The sequence below is a fragment of the Barbatula barbatula genome (genome assembly GCF_947034865.1).
Source record: "Barbatula barbatula genome assembly, chromosome: 23".
Taxonomy (NCBI): domain Eukaryota; kingdom Metazoa; phylum Chordata; class Actinopteri; order Cypriniformes; family Nemacheilidae; genus Barbatula; species Barbatula barbatula.
In genome coordinates this window covers 15,778,155-15,796,835 of record NC_136786.1, presented here as the reverse complement: position 1 = coordinate 15,796,835, position 18,681 = coordinate 15,778,155, and the positions used below count along the sequence as shown (strand labels likewise).

At 35.8% G+C, this 18,681-nt stretch overlaps 1 protein-coding gene across 1 annotated transcript; it reads left to right on the top strand.

Annotated features, from left to right (window-relative positions):
- Positions 1-4,169: 4,169 nt before the first annotated feature.
- On the top strand, positions 4,170-16,454 carry LOC306912140 (uncharacterized protein; the record flags this gene model as incomplete). The annotated part of the gene is made up of 8 exons (XM_079488008.1): positions 4,170-4,398; positions 5,991-6,091; positions 7,509-8,096; positions 9,797-9,853; positions 12,392-12,430; positions 12,713-12,769; positions 13,646-13,864; positions 16,426-16,454. Exons 2-8 carry the CDS (start codon positions 5,992-5,994, stop codon positions 16,452-16,454), a joined length of 1,089 nt encoding a protein of 362 aa, XP_079344134.1. The 5' UTR covers positions 4,170-4,398; position 5,991.
- Between the last annotated feature and the right edge of the window lie 2,227 nt (positions 16,455-18,681).

Genomic DNA, 18,681 nt, shown 5'->3' with positions numbered 1-18,681 from the left:
GTTAACAAATACATTTGGAGCTTAATCTTTCCCAGGATTTTAACCTCGCTTCTAAAAATGTTGAAAATCACCTTGTCACAGACAACACTTCTTATCAATATGCATGAGCCAGAAGCCCTGCGTTTTCCTTCTTTTGCCCTCTGTGTATGAGAGGCTTTAAGAAAGGGCATATACTGTAGAGAGACTGAGAACAGCGGAGAGAGGGAGATGAGAGAGAAGGAAAGCACCGGAAAAGAGCAATTGGTTGAAAAAAGCCACTTATTTTTCACATTCTCCTCAGCCAGGAGACAACAGATGTCAAATCAATCAAACAGATGTCAATCAATCTCACTGTATATCGTCAGTAGTTCTTGTTAACCCAAGTCTGCAAATGTGTGTTTTTGGTCTCTGTTTTTTCAAGTGCATAAGTGAAGTGTCGATGTCGGGGCTGACAGGTTTCTAGAGACATACAATCTGTGTCTGTCTACATTATATGTGAAACTGCTACGTGACATACATTCAAGAGATATTTTATTTTTAATGTAACGTTAAGTGCAATGGGATGGGATGTTGGGCCAGTCAGATTTCACAGTGGGCAGGGTAAGCCAGTGCAATGTTGCAGAAATACAGTATAAACATAGTGGCAAACTTCCCTTTCACTTGTTGTACTATAGGTCAGGACAACTTTTATTGTGTCATGCTTGGTTAGGGCACGGTTTGAAACCAAGTGTATTTCTGATGTCTGCTAGGCAGAATAGAACATTATTGCAAAGTGTCAGATGTCTGGTTGTAATGTTTTCAGCAAATTCATAGGCGTGTTTTGGTATCTCACAAACGGACTGAATCTTTGATTGATGTCAATACAGATCTCCCACTGATCTCAATCAAGCTCTCTGAATGTATCCTTTTTGTTGTGCACTTTCAGTCCCTAATAGCACTTCTCTTGAATGGGTTATAATCATTCACCAAATCTTCGGATGCATCTGAAAAATCTGCCAGTTTGTCTGTCCGTCTCTCCACTGTCTGTCTATCCTTCTGTTTTGTCTGGGTATACTGAACCGGTCTCGACTGCATTTGAAAGTGTGTGCCCTTTAAGAAAAATATCATGAATATGATTGACAAACGAGAATGACGTTCATCTGCTTATCTTTAACCTGTCCTCGTTCTTGTCAGTTCTGCTGGATACGAACATTCGATGCAAACTCCTTCTCATACCTTTGCTTTCATACCGATACACTCAGGCTTGCATCATTTCAGTTTGTTTGCACACCTCCACTGTATAATTCAGTCCAGATATAATTGCTGTGAAGCAGTATTGGCACCAGGCCCTTTGATGATGTCAAAAGCCAGTGGAAAGACTGAACAAAAAAGAATCCACCCACACTGGCTTGCACGCACATACACACACACACATACACACCCAGCAAAAGAGTACAAGCATTCTAACTGATATGCCTCTGGTGGAGATGATTGTTGCTTTTTTATCTGTTTCTATGAATTTCAGATGAATAAAAATTAAAAGAGGGTAAAACTTAAAGAGAACGGCTCTGTTTGTGTTGTAGCACTTGTTTGTGTCATGAAAGGGGTTTAAATGTTCAGTCAGTAAACAGGACCAATTGCCCTAGGTCTAGATTCTAAATTGCATCCTGCTGCCATCTCGTGGCGAATTTTATTACATGACAGATTTGAAGAAGCAGATTTGTTAATGGAGAAATACACATAAGCATGAGACTTTGTGTGGTTTAACCAGACCAAAGAAAAACCAAAGCAACACACATAGACTAGAAGAGAGTGGGGACTGAATTGAAATACACTCACACAGTGTGACATGAACGGCAACCTCCACACATTAAGAGCGCTCAGGTTCTCAGAGGACTTCTTTAGTGTAGAGAGCTGTGAAAATTGCTTGGCTGTCATTGCCATTAGTAAAGGGTTCATTACGGCAGCGGTGAGGGCCATCGGAGCAACATCATGACTGTGTGTATGTGTCTGCTAAACAATCCTTTGGGGAAAAATGGTCTCCTGAAGATGAGACAAACAATTCCCGTAGGGACATTTAGGATGTTTTAATTTCCACGACTATATAAACAAAGTAAACAATGCTTTTAAAAAACATTTTAGTTAGGGTTTGGGTTAATTTAAAGTAATTATATTGATCTACTGTATGTATAACAACAAAACAATTTTAGCCAAGAAAATGTTTGCATTTGCACAAAGAGACACCAAGATGGGAACAAATATATCAAAAAACAGTATTGCATTTCACATGACACAATGTCTTCTGCCACCGGCGGTCACGCAGAGGCTGTGGACAAAACAGGGTGGGATCTATTCAGAAACACAGAAACTGATCATGAGCAGAGATTATATTAGAAAAATGCGTTCAGGGGTGTGCCACTATAACCACAGTAACATAATGCCGACTGTGCAGCTGAATTTTTTACAGCTTACAGTATTTAATATTTCCATCAAACAATCCAAGGAGAAAAATACATGGGACACTCTACAAGAAAAGACATATAGTAAATAGATAGGGAGGTGAGAAATGCATCAGCACTCTGTGTTTTTACTTTTTTCAGGTGTCATTCATCTCCATCAGGATGAAGTTATAAGATACCTATTCAATACTCAAGCTTTTGTATATACAGTGGTTTTCCAAAGTCTTAAACTACATTGGAAATGCAGGATTATAAATCCAATTTACACCGGTCTAAAGTAGTAGGTTTTTGGATTTAATTTAATTTAATGCAAACAATATTTCTAAGGAAATCTTAAGGAAATCTGTGACCTTGATCATTTTAAATCTATTGTACAAACATACAGGCTCTGTGGAAAATTCTCAAGCTTGTGGTTCATCAGGTTTTGCACAGAGTAATATGAAGTCCCTGTCAGCCCCATATAAAGAAAAACAGTAATGGAAAAAGGAGATATATCAAATGCTTATAAGCCTGATGTTTTAATTTAATGTCCTGGTAAGATATTGTGTAATATTGACCAAATTATTCATGATGAAAACCTGTATTAAATAAGGGAAATGCATTTGTGCAAAAAAATCTACAAATAATTAAACATAACTGGCAAGCAAACAATCTAACTATGAAGATGCTGAAACACAAGTATGCCAATAGACATAAAAGGGGCCTTTAGGCATCCACGCCCTGCATAAAAGAAAAGATGATCCACTCTGTGTGTAAGGGTCATTTTTGGATCTTTTGTTCGTCTGTGTGTGTGACCTATGGAGAGTTAAAGAGATGTTAAACCGGTCTGCAATCTGCACATCATTTATATCCATTTTCACCCACACAGCCCTGTTTATTATTATGCCGGATGCGACCATAACTATGTTCATATCATTATTCAAAGAGTTTACCTAAAATGCAAACTCATTTTTAAATAAGTGAATAGCAGCTTAAATTTCAGTCTGTTGCCTCAAACAAAGCTATCGTATGATCTCAGAAGTTCATGAACCTATATGATACTTGTATATGATACTTTCATGGTGGTTTTGAAAACAGACAACTCAAGTTCTTGTTCACTTTCATGATGATATAAAAACAATTTGTTTTATACAAACATAACAATAAGTAAATTATAAATGTGTTGGGCAAATGATTTCGTCACACAGACTTTATTTCTAAACAAACTGTGTGTAAAGATCCTCCTTAATAAAAGCAATTGGCTCTAGCTAAGTCATGGAACATGTGAGCTGTCCATGTGACATAATCGTCAGTCTCAACATGCGAAGGTGTCTCACCCTAACTAAGAACCCTGAGAGGCAGACACAAGGCAGCCACAGATGGGCACGATTTCCCTCCACTGACATGACGCCGAGGGTCCAGGAAAAGTCTGACTCCACATCCTGGTCCCCGTTGAGCCTGAAAAAAAGAACAGGTGCCACTAAATCCCTTTTAATTGAGTTACCATAGTAATAGACAATAAGAGTGGTTATTTAAACACAGGAATACCATCAAACGAACAGTTATCTGAGGTCTTTATATAATTTTCATTCAGGACCATTTGGGAATCCAACAAATATACAAGAAAAACATTTACACAGTTGGCGAACAGGCTAGAGTTTAGTTATGTAGATTCATAACAAAGTTAATTGTTTTCTGAAATGTAACAAGTCCCAAAGTGAACAGAAGGCGTGACATCCTCTTGTTGCTACACTAATTTACTCACAATAATGGGAGTGTCGCAGCAATTTTCCTAGAGTACTTTTTCTAAACCTGACACTGCGTTTGCTTTATTGTTTTTCGTTACCTGTTTGTGGAAGTTCTTGAATGCTAAAGCCTAGATCGTCCAGCAACTGTTTAGCGGGATTTATTTGATGCGAAGTGTCTTAATGGAGTTAGGAACGCAAGGAGAGGCTCGGATTTAGGATGTGCTCACGCGCATCACGCGGCGCGACGGCATCAGGTGAGCGTGAGATCATACATTCAGAAATGTATATTGCACGAGCTAGATAAGACAAGTTACATGTGTATGCGTTTTATAATCAAGTTTTATCACAAATGGCAGAAATACATTTGTAAGCTGGGTAGAAATACACATAGGCTACAGAGCCCGAGACATTTAGCCTACATTCTGGCAGCTACACAAGTTAGACGAGTTACGTTGAATACATAGAACATTTAAGAGTTGAGCTCAGAAGAACGAAAACATTTAGAAAAGCAGACAGACAGACAGACAAAGCCTATACATACACATAAAAATATCGACAGATGGATAAATACATGCATCACATGCATCCATTCATAGACGGGCAGGAGGAAATATAGACATATAGACAGATATGTGGCTGCTGTTTCTCAGAAATGAAATTTGCATTGTTACCCCCACATGGAAGGAAATAAAAGAATATTGAAATATCAAAAGGCTAGTTCAGTTTTATGTAAACTGCCTTTAAAAAAAGACATACAAATGTCTAAAGATTAAAAGCAAATCTGGTCCAACCTGCTTGCATACCAGAAATGACAATGCTGTATTTATTTTTGAACTCTACTTGAATAGTTTGGTTTGCCTGTTTTATTTATTTAGACTAACCTTGATTTTTACACAGAATGATTACAGATTTTTACTGGATACATATAGGACCACTAGATCTGTGCATTCACAATGGGTAGTTGACAAATAAACCGTAACTGTGTCCTATGGTGTGACAGCAAAAATACTTTTTTAGAAAAACACTATAAGGAATCTCTCTTGCTATTGTATATGATAGATATTAATATTAATACAATAATATATTATGAGCTGTTTGTTTTTAAGTTTTTGCTATGTCACACCATAGGACACATGTACAGTAGGTTATATTGGTCAAATCTTAATGTAAAATTTTGCAGATGCTTTAATGCAAAGTGACTTACACATAAGGCAAACAAAGAAGCAATCACATTAGCAAAAAGGAATGTGCAAGAACATTGTTTCCTCGAGTCGGTTTGCAAACTATTTGTATATCTTTTTGCATAACTTTCCACAAAACTCTATAAATGGTAGTACTATAGTCATGCAAAATATGTTAGCATGTATCATTATTGTGTTATGGTAAGGAACCTGAACCCTTGTTTATAAATGCTTTGGTTTCAACGCAAATTACTTACAGCTGACTTTTATTAGAGGTTCCAGGGAGCTAATGAATATTTAAGCTTAATATTTTCATATTTCAAAGGGTTTGCTTTATTTTGTATTTTCTTTAGAAATATGGAATTCCAGTGCTGTCAAGATGAAATATGTACTGTATATGTGTATCTATATAAATATTTGTTTTATATTATAATCACATTTTCATCCGCATATTGCTCGTTCAATATTAAGTATAATAAGTAAGGACCAGAAAAACATCTGTTTTAGGGAAAGGAGACTTGAAGCTCATGCATGCATGGAGTTGTAAGGCTATATAGTGGTGGGCCGTTTTAACCTTAAGCAGCCCTCAATGTTTCACCCTGTTATTGTATTAGATCAAAAACATGTTATTTTTCTGTTTAATTTTCTTTCTGCTTTTTTTCAAGGATGCTTGACAAGAACAGCAAGCACCTAAGTGGACAATATAGAAAGTCCACACATCACTTTTTCTGGTTCTTTATTCTCTGGCTTCACGTCTTACCTCAAGGTTGGTACACAATAATACTATGCTGTAAAATATTACACTGGACATGGCATTGCAACTTTCAAAGAAATACACCAAAAATAGAATTTTATATAAAAACAGGAGCAGAATATACACAAAAAATAAGCATAAATACCAAAAGATTAAAATATGGCAATGTGATGTTCATTAACGATCAACTGAGACAAAAATAGATAGAGATTTCCCATGCTAATAGCTTCCTTAATGAACCTTTAATATTGCTTTACATAATTTAGCCAATATCTCCTGTTCCTCAAAAGCGCACATCATTTTAAACATGGTTCTGTCCTGTTACTGTACACACGTTTTCCCCCCAGAACAACCTCCAGGAAGTTGCATTGCTGACAAGCAGACTGGTTTTGTGTGCAATATCAGGCGGGAAAAGACTGAATTGTGCTGTACTGAGACTGTATAGTACATACTGTACATCCATGTACTCCATTATATTTAAAGATGAACAAAGAATCGATGAAGTGGGAGATAAGAAAACTATAGTTTGGCTGAGAATTTGTCCTAAAACAGGGCAACTGCTCGCTAGCACTTCTGTAAATTCTGACTTACTGAATGACTGAATAATTTATGGTTTAATATTATATAAAATATAACATTTACTAATTATCTTTAAAGACAAAACGATATTGTAGAATGGATTAAATGTAAAACTGTCTTTTTTTCTTGTTGAGGATCCTATTTTACTGTGACCCCCAACATGTAACTCGAGATCTGAAAATGTATACTGTAAGTGTCATTGCATGAACAAAATATAAAACCAAATGAGTTCAGTTGAAGGAAAGATTGAATCATTTGAATGAAATCATAATTCAAATGTCAAATGCAATGAAATGCATACATTTGTAATATTGTCAAATATTATTTAAAGCCACTGTATGTGCATTTTCAAATAAGTTAAAGTTCAGTTTCCAAAGTTTGACAGAACTTACGTTTTTACTCTTAAGTACATTTTAAGTATATCTACTTTTACTCCACTGCATTTCATATATTCATAGTTTTATATTAAAATCAAGATTATAATAGTAAGAAAGTGGAGATGCACCGATATGTACATTTTGGCAGATACTTGATCATTCTTTAACAATGGAAGCCAATAACTGATATATGGGACAATAGATGATCTCAATGTTAATATACATTTTTCTGAGCCTGAAACAAAGGCAAAAGATGAGAACTGGACTAAAGAAAAGGCTTTATAATGTAGTGAGGTAAAACTTTTCCAAATTGGAAACACTAATAAAGTACAGATTCTTAAGAAAAGTTTCATGTTGATTTAAATAATGTGGTATCAAAATGAAATGCTCATTGGTTTTCTCCTTTTAAACATATGCTTTAAGGACTACTAGACCTTTTTATGTGTAAATAAAATTTTCATCTCTTTTCAAAGTGAATGGCGTCTTTATGTCTGACACCAAAGCCGTCCTTCAAGGATGTGATGACTACTGGACTTTCCAGTCACAGGTGCATATTCCTGTGCTCTTTCATACAACAGTATGTGTGGACGTACGGGTTCTTTCCCCAGGCACATGGACTGCATTTAGCTATGTGTCGGCCCCTGCAACCCGCTACGAACTAGCACTTCAGGGTGATGGAAACTCCCTGTATGCCTGGCTGTTGGGTGTACGGCATCAGTTCCCCGTCCAGCTCATCCCTCTCCGCTGGTACCACCTATGCCTGCGATGGGACTCCCCTCACAAAAGCTTTAGCCTAACAATAAGGGGCCACCCGGAAGTGTATCAGCGCACCGCCATCGCTCGTGCAATCCCCCCCTCCGGGCGGCTTCTGCTCGGCTGTCAGCTGAAAAAGGCCTCCCCTGGCGTCAACATGGGCACGGTGGAGCTCTACCTGTTCCGCATATGGGACGATGTGGGGGAGCACCAGGCCTGCGAGGATGGCTCGGTGGTTGGCTGGGATTCGCAGTTTTGGACCGTCACACGATCCCAGGCCAGAGTCCAAGATTATACTCTGCAATGTGGTGAGTACTAGAGGAATGTAGTACATGCAGAGCTTCAAGCTTGTCCAACTGGTAGTGGATCGCACGGTAGGGTTGAAAATAGCAACGATAATATGCACAATTACCTTTATAACCCATAAAAAGCCTGCAGTACTTTCTTTGAACCAAACAGTTCTTGGACCCATTGAGTCCCATGGTAGGAAAACTTGCTTTATACATTTCTTTGTTCTGTTGAACACAAAAGAAGATATTTTGAAGAATGTAGTAAACCAAACAGTTCTGGGGAACTTTTGACTACCATTGCCATTTTTCCTACTATGCTGGTCAATGAAGGCCAAGAACTGTTTGGTTACAAGCATTCTTCCAAATATCTTCTCTGTGTTCAATCAAACAAGAGAAATATAGAAATGTCTATAGGTTTGTAGAGTTAGTCATTCATGACAGAATTTAAATTTTTGGGTGAACTATTCCTTTAAATAAACACCCACAATTAGGTTTCACCAGATGCTAAACTCAATAATGCTGCACTTTGATAATGTAGAAAGTAGTTCATTGTCATTATTTTCAGTACAAATAAAATTCTTCAGAGATAAATTAGGATTAATATAGATTAACAGAAACAGAAAATAACAGAAAATGTTGTTAGATTATGTGACCCTCTCTTTAAAATCCAGGCTAAAGTGTCACTAATATAATTCTGAGATTAGGAGCATCAGTTTAATCAAAATCAATAAAATTACTTATATATGGGAATACACTCGAAAATATAATGCAATATATTGAATAATACATTTCAATATATTGAAATCGAGTTCTTATATTTTTCAATATAGTGGCAATTCCTTATTTGTTATTCAATATATAGTAATATTGCTGTAGCTATTGCTATCAATATTATCAGTGTATTATTCTCTATATAAATCCTTTTTAAATATATTTAAATATTAAATGTTATTTGTAATAACAGTTCATATATAGGAAAACATATTTTCTTTGGGTGAGGTCACTGATTTCAATATTTAGAATGGTTTTACTCTAGTCAATTTTAACAGTCAAGATATAAATGTAATTTTTTCAGAGAATGTTGTTTACATTATGAAGGATGATATTATAGAAAAAATTACTAGTTGGATTTTCAAAGGCAGGGTCACACACAGTTTGTTCAGACACAATGTGTAGACAAGAATTCTTCCGAGACATACTGTACACTCCCTGTAAAGTGTACAAGATCACGGAAGCCATAACCTAGAACTTCAGAAGTATCTGATATTCAGTACTATTTGATAGAGTAAAGAGAATGCTAAAACACCCCAGACTGTGTGCAAATAAACAACGCTGTAAGCATGATGTTGATGAATGATACATTCGGTGTGCATGTTAGCTCATTTACTAATTTAAACTCTTTTATTTTTAAAACTTTTATGAAATGCATGAACAAACTAGATTAAGATTAAGTCAGTAACCTTGTCTGTTCCTTGCATTAAAATATTTCAAACATCTGGATTTATTTTAAATGATGGATTTAGTTGAAATTGGAATACCTCTCTCTCTATTTTTTTAACACAAACAAGAGAGCTTTGCTATTGAGACCCTATCCAAGTTAAAACAACTTAAATGATCATCAAGATCAGATCAACTTTTTGATGCAGGGTACAAAAAGGTCTGTAGTATTTACACTCTCTCTGTGCATGCCAATTCTGTTTCTATATTTCATCTTCTAGGCCTAAAGCATCTGCGTAAGAAACGCAATGCAAATGAGACTACGCCGAATTACATCAGTAAGTGTATTGTTTTGCAAGTGTGACTTCGCTTCACTCATAGTTATAGTGTGGTGTTGGGTAATTCAATTCAATTTTATTTATATAGCACTTTTCACAATGTGCATTGTTCCAAAGCAGCTTTACAGGAGAAAATAAGAAAAACTGACAAACACAAAAAAATTCAAACACAGCATTAATTAACAAGTTAAATTATTCTAGTAAATAATATCTAATAAATGCAGTCTCCCGTTGGTTTATTTTGTATATTTTGCGAATGCTTGGTTGAAAAGATGTGTCTTTAATCTAGTTTTAAATTGGGCGAGTGTGTCTGATCCTCAAATAGTGTCGGGAAGGCTATTCCAGAGTTAAGGTGCTACGTATGAGAAAGCTGGACACCCTTTGGTGGATTTAGATATTCTAGGTGTCAAAAGTCCTGAGTTTTGATATCTTAGAGAGCGTGATGGGTTGTAGTGTGATAGAAGCTAGAAGAAAGCTGTTTTTGTGACATTTGAGATGAGATTTTGAAATGACAGGTTGTTGTCAAATATAACGCCTAGATCTTTTACTGTATTTGTTGAAGTACAGCCTTTCAACTTGCAGGTTATAATCTGAAATATTCGGTTTACGTGTCTTTGGTCCTATAAGTAATATTTCTGTTGTATAAAAATGTTAAAGAAGGAAATTACAAGTCATGCAATGTTTTATATCTTCGTTGCACAACGATAGCTGGGAGGATTCATCTGGTCTTGATGAGATATATAGCTGTGTATTATCTGCATAACAGTGGAAGCTATTTCCATATTTTCTTATAATGTTTTCAATGGGCAGCATGTATATGGAGAATAGCAAGGGTCCTAAAACCGATCCCTGAGGTAATCCATAATTTACTTGCGTTGGTTTTGACGACTCTCCATTTAAATAGACAAATTGATATCTGTATGATAAGTAAGATCTGATCCATTGTAGTGCCTGTCCCTCAATACCGGAATAATTGTGTAAGTGATCTAGAAGTATGTTATGGTCTACAGTATCGAACACAGCACCAAGGTCAAGCAGGACTAGGAGTGAGATGTTACCTTTATCTGATGCTATAAGCAGGTCTTTTGTAATTTTAACAAGCGCAGTTTCAGTACTATGATGCGATCTAAAGCCTGACTGAATGTCATTATTTTGTAAGAAAGAGCTTAACTGAGTGGACACTACTTTTCTAGAGTTGATAATGTTATGAATGTGCTCTTATAATAGTTTAGTTGGTATGGGGTCTAATAAGCAAGTTGTAGGTTTACATGTTGCAATAAGTTTAATTAAATCTTCCTGATTTATAGGTGAAATACACTGTAGCCTTTTTTTGGTGGCGAAGGTTGGTACTAATTCATAGGACAGACATGGAGGTTGAGTTTTCACTATTTTGTCTCGTATGTTTTAGATTTTCTCTGTAAAAAAAGGTCATAAATACATTGCTACCAAGGTGCGGCGGAATAACCAGGTCAGATGATGTCTGTTTATTTGTAAATTTTGCAACTGTACTAAATAAAAGCCTTGGATTGTTTTTGTTAGTTTCAATGAGGTTACGGAGGTGCTCAGCCTTTGCTGCTCTTAGTGTCTTAGTGGCTCTTGCTACTCTCTTTCCACTAAATTTTAAAGACCTTTAATTGGGTCTGTTTCCATTTGCGCTCCAGTTTACTTGTTTTCTCTTTAAATGAGCGAGTGGTGCTACTGTGCCATGGTGCTCATTAATCTTTGAATTAATCTTTTGTATTGGAGAAAATAGTGGCCAATTTGCTGTTCATGTCATCGAGCGATTCTTTATTATTGGTATGGTTATTAAAGGAGTCAGATCTGGCAAGCTCTTTGCAAACTAATATCTTTAGCAGTCGAAATAATTGTCCTACCAGGTTGATAATGAGTTAAACGGTTGATTCCTGCAGTGAATTTAGTTATCTAATATTAAGTAGGCCGAACTTTATGAATTGGTATTGATCGTTTATTACATTGTCTTCAGGTTTAATCACGATCAGTTTTTTATTCTCTGACTTTTGTAGTTAATTTTTGTAGTATTATTGGGGGGGACAGATACGGTCTCTATGCATTAGGAAGCAGTGACATTTATAACAATTGAGTGGGAGGAACACAGACTATGGTCCAAGTTTTGACTTAAAAATTGATTTACAAATATGACGTGTCACCTTCCACTCTGCATTCTTTAAACGTCACTGTTGTTTTGTTTGTGATCTCAAGGCACGCTGCACTTAAAAGACATCTTTACACTCTTTGACGCAAAGAGATGTTTTAAATTCCAGAGGTGGTACGTAATCGTGCAGAAAATTAGGAATGTGTTCAAGATTAACGTATTAACACATCAAGATACAAATCATTGTGTAGACAGGAGTCACTCTACTAAACTTTTGTTCATTTTGTTCATCGTTTGTTCATTGTTTGTGTCCTTTCAATTTAGTGACATATCAGTATTTGTGTGTTTCTCTTTCCTACACTTTTCAATAGTGCGGATGCTAAGGTTTAAAGGTTAAAGCTGAAAATCTCTTTATGTATCCTCAGGGTCAGATGCCAGTCAAAACATTTCCCCGACGTCTAAAAGTAAGTGAACATGATCTGTACATTACCAGAGACTGTTATGTTATTTTTTTACGTCTTTCAGTTAATAAAAAAGTACATTCATTATTAACAATATTGACATAAATAAAAAGAGAAAAGCCTTGAGATTAAGATTTAACATTGTTTTGGCATGTAAATAAACATGGCATTGAATAGACCTAGCATTTTGTATCTTTAAATGTCAATATAAATATATATTTTTTGGTAAAATTATATTTTTTACATTCAATAAAATATATAATATATGTATACTTTATCCCAAAGGTCCACTTTTCTCTGCTTTGGGATCAATTATAACCAACACACTTAGAGTTCTCCAAGGTCAGTTAACAGCTTTAAAATGCCAATAAATTTCAAAAGACTGAATGTGAGGTCCTACAATTATCCGAAGTACAGTAGGACGCTCACTTTATATTATATTGGTATTGATATTATAATAACGTTATATATAAATAATATGCAATAATATGTTTTATCATAATTTGTTATATAACAATAATAGTAAGAAGAATAATGTTTTATCATATTTGTATTTTTAATGCTACGGTCAATAAAATATTAATTTTATTTAATATCTGTATATCACCCATATCGAAATTACAACATTCTGTCCTAGATGACATCAGAGAAGGAAAATATACATATTACATTACAAATATATAGAGTTACATTATATTTTAAGATGGCTTTTAATTTACTTTTTAATATTATTGTATGTAAAGTACAGCCACTTTAAAAGGCACTATATACTAATTAAATATGATTATTTTAATATTTTTCAGTGTTACTATAGTGACTTTAAGCTAGATGATGCAGTAAAAAAACTAATTTCGATTTGTTTCTGTAATACAGAAAATTCCACCTCAAATCCTCCTAGAAGTACCTCTATTAGTACAGTCACCCTTCCACCTCAGGGTCACATCACAAACACAACCTCTGCTTCACAGTCACAAGCCAGAACCACCCTAAATTCTTCCCAAGTCAATGTAGTGGCTTACTCAACCCCAAGCACTTCTGAACCCATTACAACACGTACTACACCCGCAGTAAATCAACAAACACAAACTCCCCTCACAAAAACTACCACCCCAGACGAAACCATCACAATCCCACCTCATGCTCTGATTGGCTCAACTGTAAATACCACAACCATTACGTCACACAATGGTTATTTCAATATCACATTGCCAACTACAGACTCGCCATTCTCCAACCAAACCATCCGGCCTACCCATAACACATCTGCCCCGACGCTTTCAAGCCCTGCCATCAACGGCATCGCCTCTTCTTCTAATCCTACCTCTGAACCGACCAATCAGACAGTGGCAAACCTTAGCGCAATGCCTACTGTCAAGGCTCAAGTAGCCAATCAGTCAGCAGTTCTCCGGAAAAAGCGGTCCACTACATTAATCACAGGTACCGCCATTATCACTACGTTCTGATTATGTCTTTTTTCATCTTCTTTCGAAAAAGACAAATGGCTTCTATTTCTGTGATAATTACAGGATATTAAATTAAACTCCTTACCTTCATTTTCTCATTCTGCCACATGTTATATAATTTATACATTACATAATTAATGGGTTTTTTCGCATTGATGTGTCTTTTCATTCATTTCAGAGTCATTTGTGGTGTCGTGTAACTTTTCTCAGTATTGCTCTGGTCAATGTAAGAAAGATTTCTTTTTACACAAAGCGTAATTTAAGATTCAATGTGGAGATTCCTTGGGAAGTGAAATATTTATTTTCTCAATTCACAGCTGCATACTACTTGATGCCTGTGGAAGCGACTGGGTCTAATGTAACTGAAGATATAAAAAAATGGGTAATCAAAAAAAGTATTTGTTCTTTTTTTTACCGCTAAACATCCTTAGGCTTTTTACATAATTAAAAGACATCCATCTTTTGTTATCAGATCTGTATTTCAGGAGGTGTGTGTCCTTCTAAATAGTCTAAATAAAGATTTTATCGCTTAGAGTACCTTCTCACAGAAAGTATAGCTGAGATTTAAACCCTAATACTTGGAACAAGAAGTCAGATTCTTTCCCCCTCACTACATTGTATGTTCAATTACATTGTTCTGTGAAGTAAAAACACTAAAGAACTGTATGATGCACTCAGTTTTCAGATCTTTTTAAAACCTGCTTTGAAAATGATACTGCACTATGCCAAGCATTTATGGTAAGTATATTAGCAATTCAATAATAGTTCTGTGCTGATATTTGCTGTAGTCAAGCTTGGAATAATTTTATTTTCTATTATACAGAATGCTGATGTTCAATGTCAGGACAATTTGAACATAAAGTAAGTCAAAACTGAATCTCTAAAATACTTAACAATAAGTAGATCGCATGTTACCACCAACTACTGCAATCTTTCTCACAGGCGGACTAACTGCACTGTGCTGCTAAAATTGAGCCAACCTGAGAATACTTGCAAACTCTATAAACTGGTGGAAAGCAGGTCTAGAGGCACCTTTCTTGAAATACGCCTTCTGGGAGATGTGGAGAGAGTGGGTGAGTAACAACTTCTGACCTGAGACGTTAACATTGACAGACTCATGGGTGATGTCAATCTTGTTATGTAATTATTAAAAAAATGATGTATAATGTAATATCAAGTACATATGCCTGTTTTTTCATATAAATAAGTGTGTTTATTACAGTTTTAGAAATATGCACTGATTGATCTTACACAACTTTGTTTGTTAATTAAACTAAAACCTAGAGTTAAAGTTGGTGTTAAACGTACAAATTAATTTGATCTGATAGAGTTAAATGTTTTAGAGTCACACAAACCAACTAATACATAGAACTATCACAAATTCACCCAATCCATTGCCAATGCTTACTGTTTGTGCTGTTGTTGTCACAGTGAAATGATGTCACTTCCTGCAGGATGATGTCACTGAGAAACTAGCTTGCGTTATAGGAATATTACAAGAATGCTATAGTTTTCTTTAAAAGTCACTCTACTGAATCCAAAAATATGTTTACATCCAGTTTTCAGTTTAGTGCTGTGTATACTTTAAGACATAAATGATAATTAGAAATAGAAGAATATACATTAACAGAGTAGACAAACAAACTCACATAGATATTTCTCAGCATTTCTTATTAATACCTTGTTGGAAACAGGAAAAACTAATGTATGATTTTATATTTTAATAATCATAGTTTTTTAAAAAAAACAATCATTTTGGTTTATTTACAGAAAAGGGCCTCTGCGTGGATCAAAATATTTTAGCCCCTGGTGGAGGTTTTGTGCACTGCACATCTTCTATGTCTTCCGACGAAGTCTGCCAAAACCAAGGAACTGTCAATGCCACATGGTAAAAGTTGCTAGTCGTCTCAATCTCAACACACTCTTATAGACTTGTTTGACTGTATTGTAGACTATAAATGTACTTTACTGTTTTTCATTAGCTATTATGGAGAGAATGTCTTCATCCCTAATGATTTACCAATCCTGCAGAACCAATCTTGCAATGGTGAGAATGTTTTCAGATTATTACTCTAAATATCACAACTGAATCCTATAGTCTATAAATGTTCTCCAGCAGATACTGTATACATACTGTCATCACATTTTTGTTTCTTACAAAAATAAATGTTTGCTTTTAGCTGAAATCCAGCAACAATGTGAATGTCACGCATCTGTAGACAACAGTAAGTGTTACACAATGCTGTTTTCATGTATCATATCATGAATGCAAATATTTGAAACAAGACTCACCCGCCCACCTCCTCTGTGTCGTTTAGAGGAATATTTTGCCCTTCGTTTGAATATTTCGAGCCCGGACGTGAATTTCACGTCTATTCAAAACATGGTGAGTGTATGAGAAGACTTTGCAGACAAAAACAGGAATAAAATTGAGGCGCACTGTAATTCAAAAGAAAGTCATTCAATAAGTAGAAAATAACGAAACATTTAATTTAGTTATTTGTCTTTGTCTGTTTTTTCTTTCTGTTCCAATAGGTTTTAGGGTGGAGCTCTCCCTGCACTGAATCCAGCGTATCAGGGTATGTCTGCTATTCCGTAATAAAATAAGACATTTTTCTAGATACATTTAAGAGACATTTTACTTGACTTATTCATGTGTGAAAGTTGTAGTGCATTTATCATGCCATCATTTTTTATGGCACATCATGTTCCATTCCCGTAGGTGTCATCCTATTGTATCCCAGTTTTATCAGGTAAGCATATATTTATCTGTTGTTTTCAATAAACTAATCTTGTAACAAGTAGGTGTGATTGTTCTAAAGGCTATGTTTGATTTTCTACAGGGAATGAACCTGGAATGTTTTGGTGAAGGAGCAAGGTATGATGCACCGTGACTGTGTGTGCTTCTGTAAGCAGGAATGTATTTGACTAACTACTCTATTGTTCCTCAGGCTCTACACCTGCATGTTAACTGTAGAGCTATCGCAACAGGTAGATGTGTGTACTGTAAGCGCTGCCATGGCCGTTCTTTGGAACGACAGCACCAGCATCATTTTTGACGGGCCTGTTCATAAAACAGGTGAGTGTTTTGAACTATGTTTCCTACAATTACACCTCATCCATGTGTTTGGAATAACAAAATGTGTTGTTTGTCTCCTGTACAGCTATATGTCGATTGTCCGCTGATTCTATAAACATACCTTTAAATTCTACATTTACTTGGGCCTATGTAAATATGAGTGCCAGCCAGATCAACAATGTCAAAAACCAGCTGACATGGTAGGTGGTGTATTCAATCAAATCAACATTTCTGTTAAGTTTGGTATAATCGGCTAAATCTACTTCATTGAATAATTGTTATTTGTTCCACAGTAAACAGGGTCAGACGTTTGCAGTTCTTTTGAATGAGACTTGTGAGGTCCCTAACTCTAAACCCTACACTACCCCATCTGTTCCTCCCAGCACAACCACAGAGAGCAAAGCTACATCTATAAATATCACATTTCCATCCATAACTACTACAGATAGGTCATTGAACAGCCATACCAACATCACACCCAGCACTGCCCACTCACAGCATACTTCTGATACACCAGTGAACACAACAGTCTCAGTATCCAATATTAGCTTCACACCCATTAACAGTACAGACGCTCAAACAAACACATTGTCACTCAATACAACAGGCTTGCCATTCATTCAGTCTGTCACACCGCCCACTACATCAGCCACACATAGAAATACACCAGGCACACTGGAAAATGCAACTCTAACACCACACTATATATCAGTCCCACTGGTGAATACAGTCACACCACCTGATACAACAGCCACAACTTTAAATTCAAAAGAAACACAGTTTAATACAACTGGCAGAGCACTCATTGCAACTATCACAACACATAGTACAACAAATACAAACGAAACATTATTACCTACAACAGCCACACAACTCAATATAAAGGTCACAACACTCAATACAACTATCACAAGACTCAATACAACAGTCCCCACACTCAATCCAACAGCCACACCAACAAATACAATTAGCACAACACTCAATGCAACAATCAGACCAACCAATGCAACTATCACATCAACCAATGCAACAGTCACACCAACCAACACAACATTCACAACACTCAATGCAACAGACACACTTTTGAAAACAACATCTGTACATTCAGTCAGTACAACTATCACAACAGTCAATACAACAGTTACAACACACCATGCAACAGACACACTTCTAAATTCAACAGTCACACCAACCAACACAACAGTTACAACACTCAATGCAACAGTTACACCAACCAATCCAACTATCACAACAATCAATGCAACAGTCACACCAACCAAGGAAACAGTCACAACACTCAATGCAACAAACACAATCTTAAATACAACATTTACACAAACCAATACAACTATCACAACACTCAATACAACAGTTACAACAAACAATGCAACAAACACACTTCTAAAAACAACAGTCACACCAACCCATGCAAAAACCACAAAACTGAATACAACAATAGAAACACTCTTAAAAACAACATCCATTAATCCACTTAGTTCAAATATCACAACACTCAATACAACAGACACAGCACTCACTGCAACAAACACAATGTTAAGTTCAACAGTCACACCAACCAATGAAACAGTCACAACACTCCATGCAACAAACACAATCTTAAATACAACATTTACACAAACCAATACAACAGTAGACACGTTGTTAAGTACAACAGTCACACCAACCAATGCAACTATCACAACACTCAATAC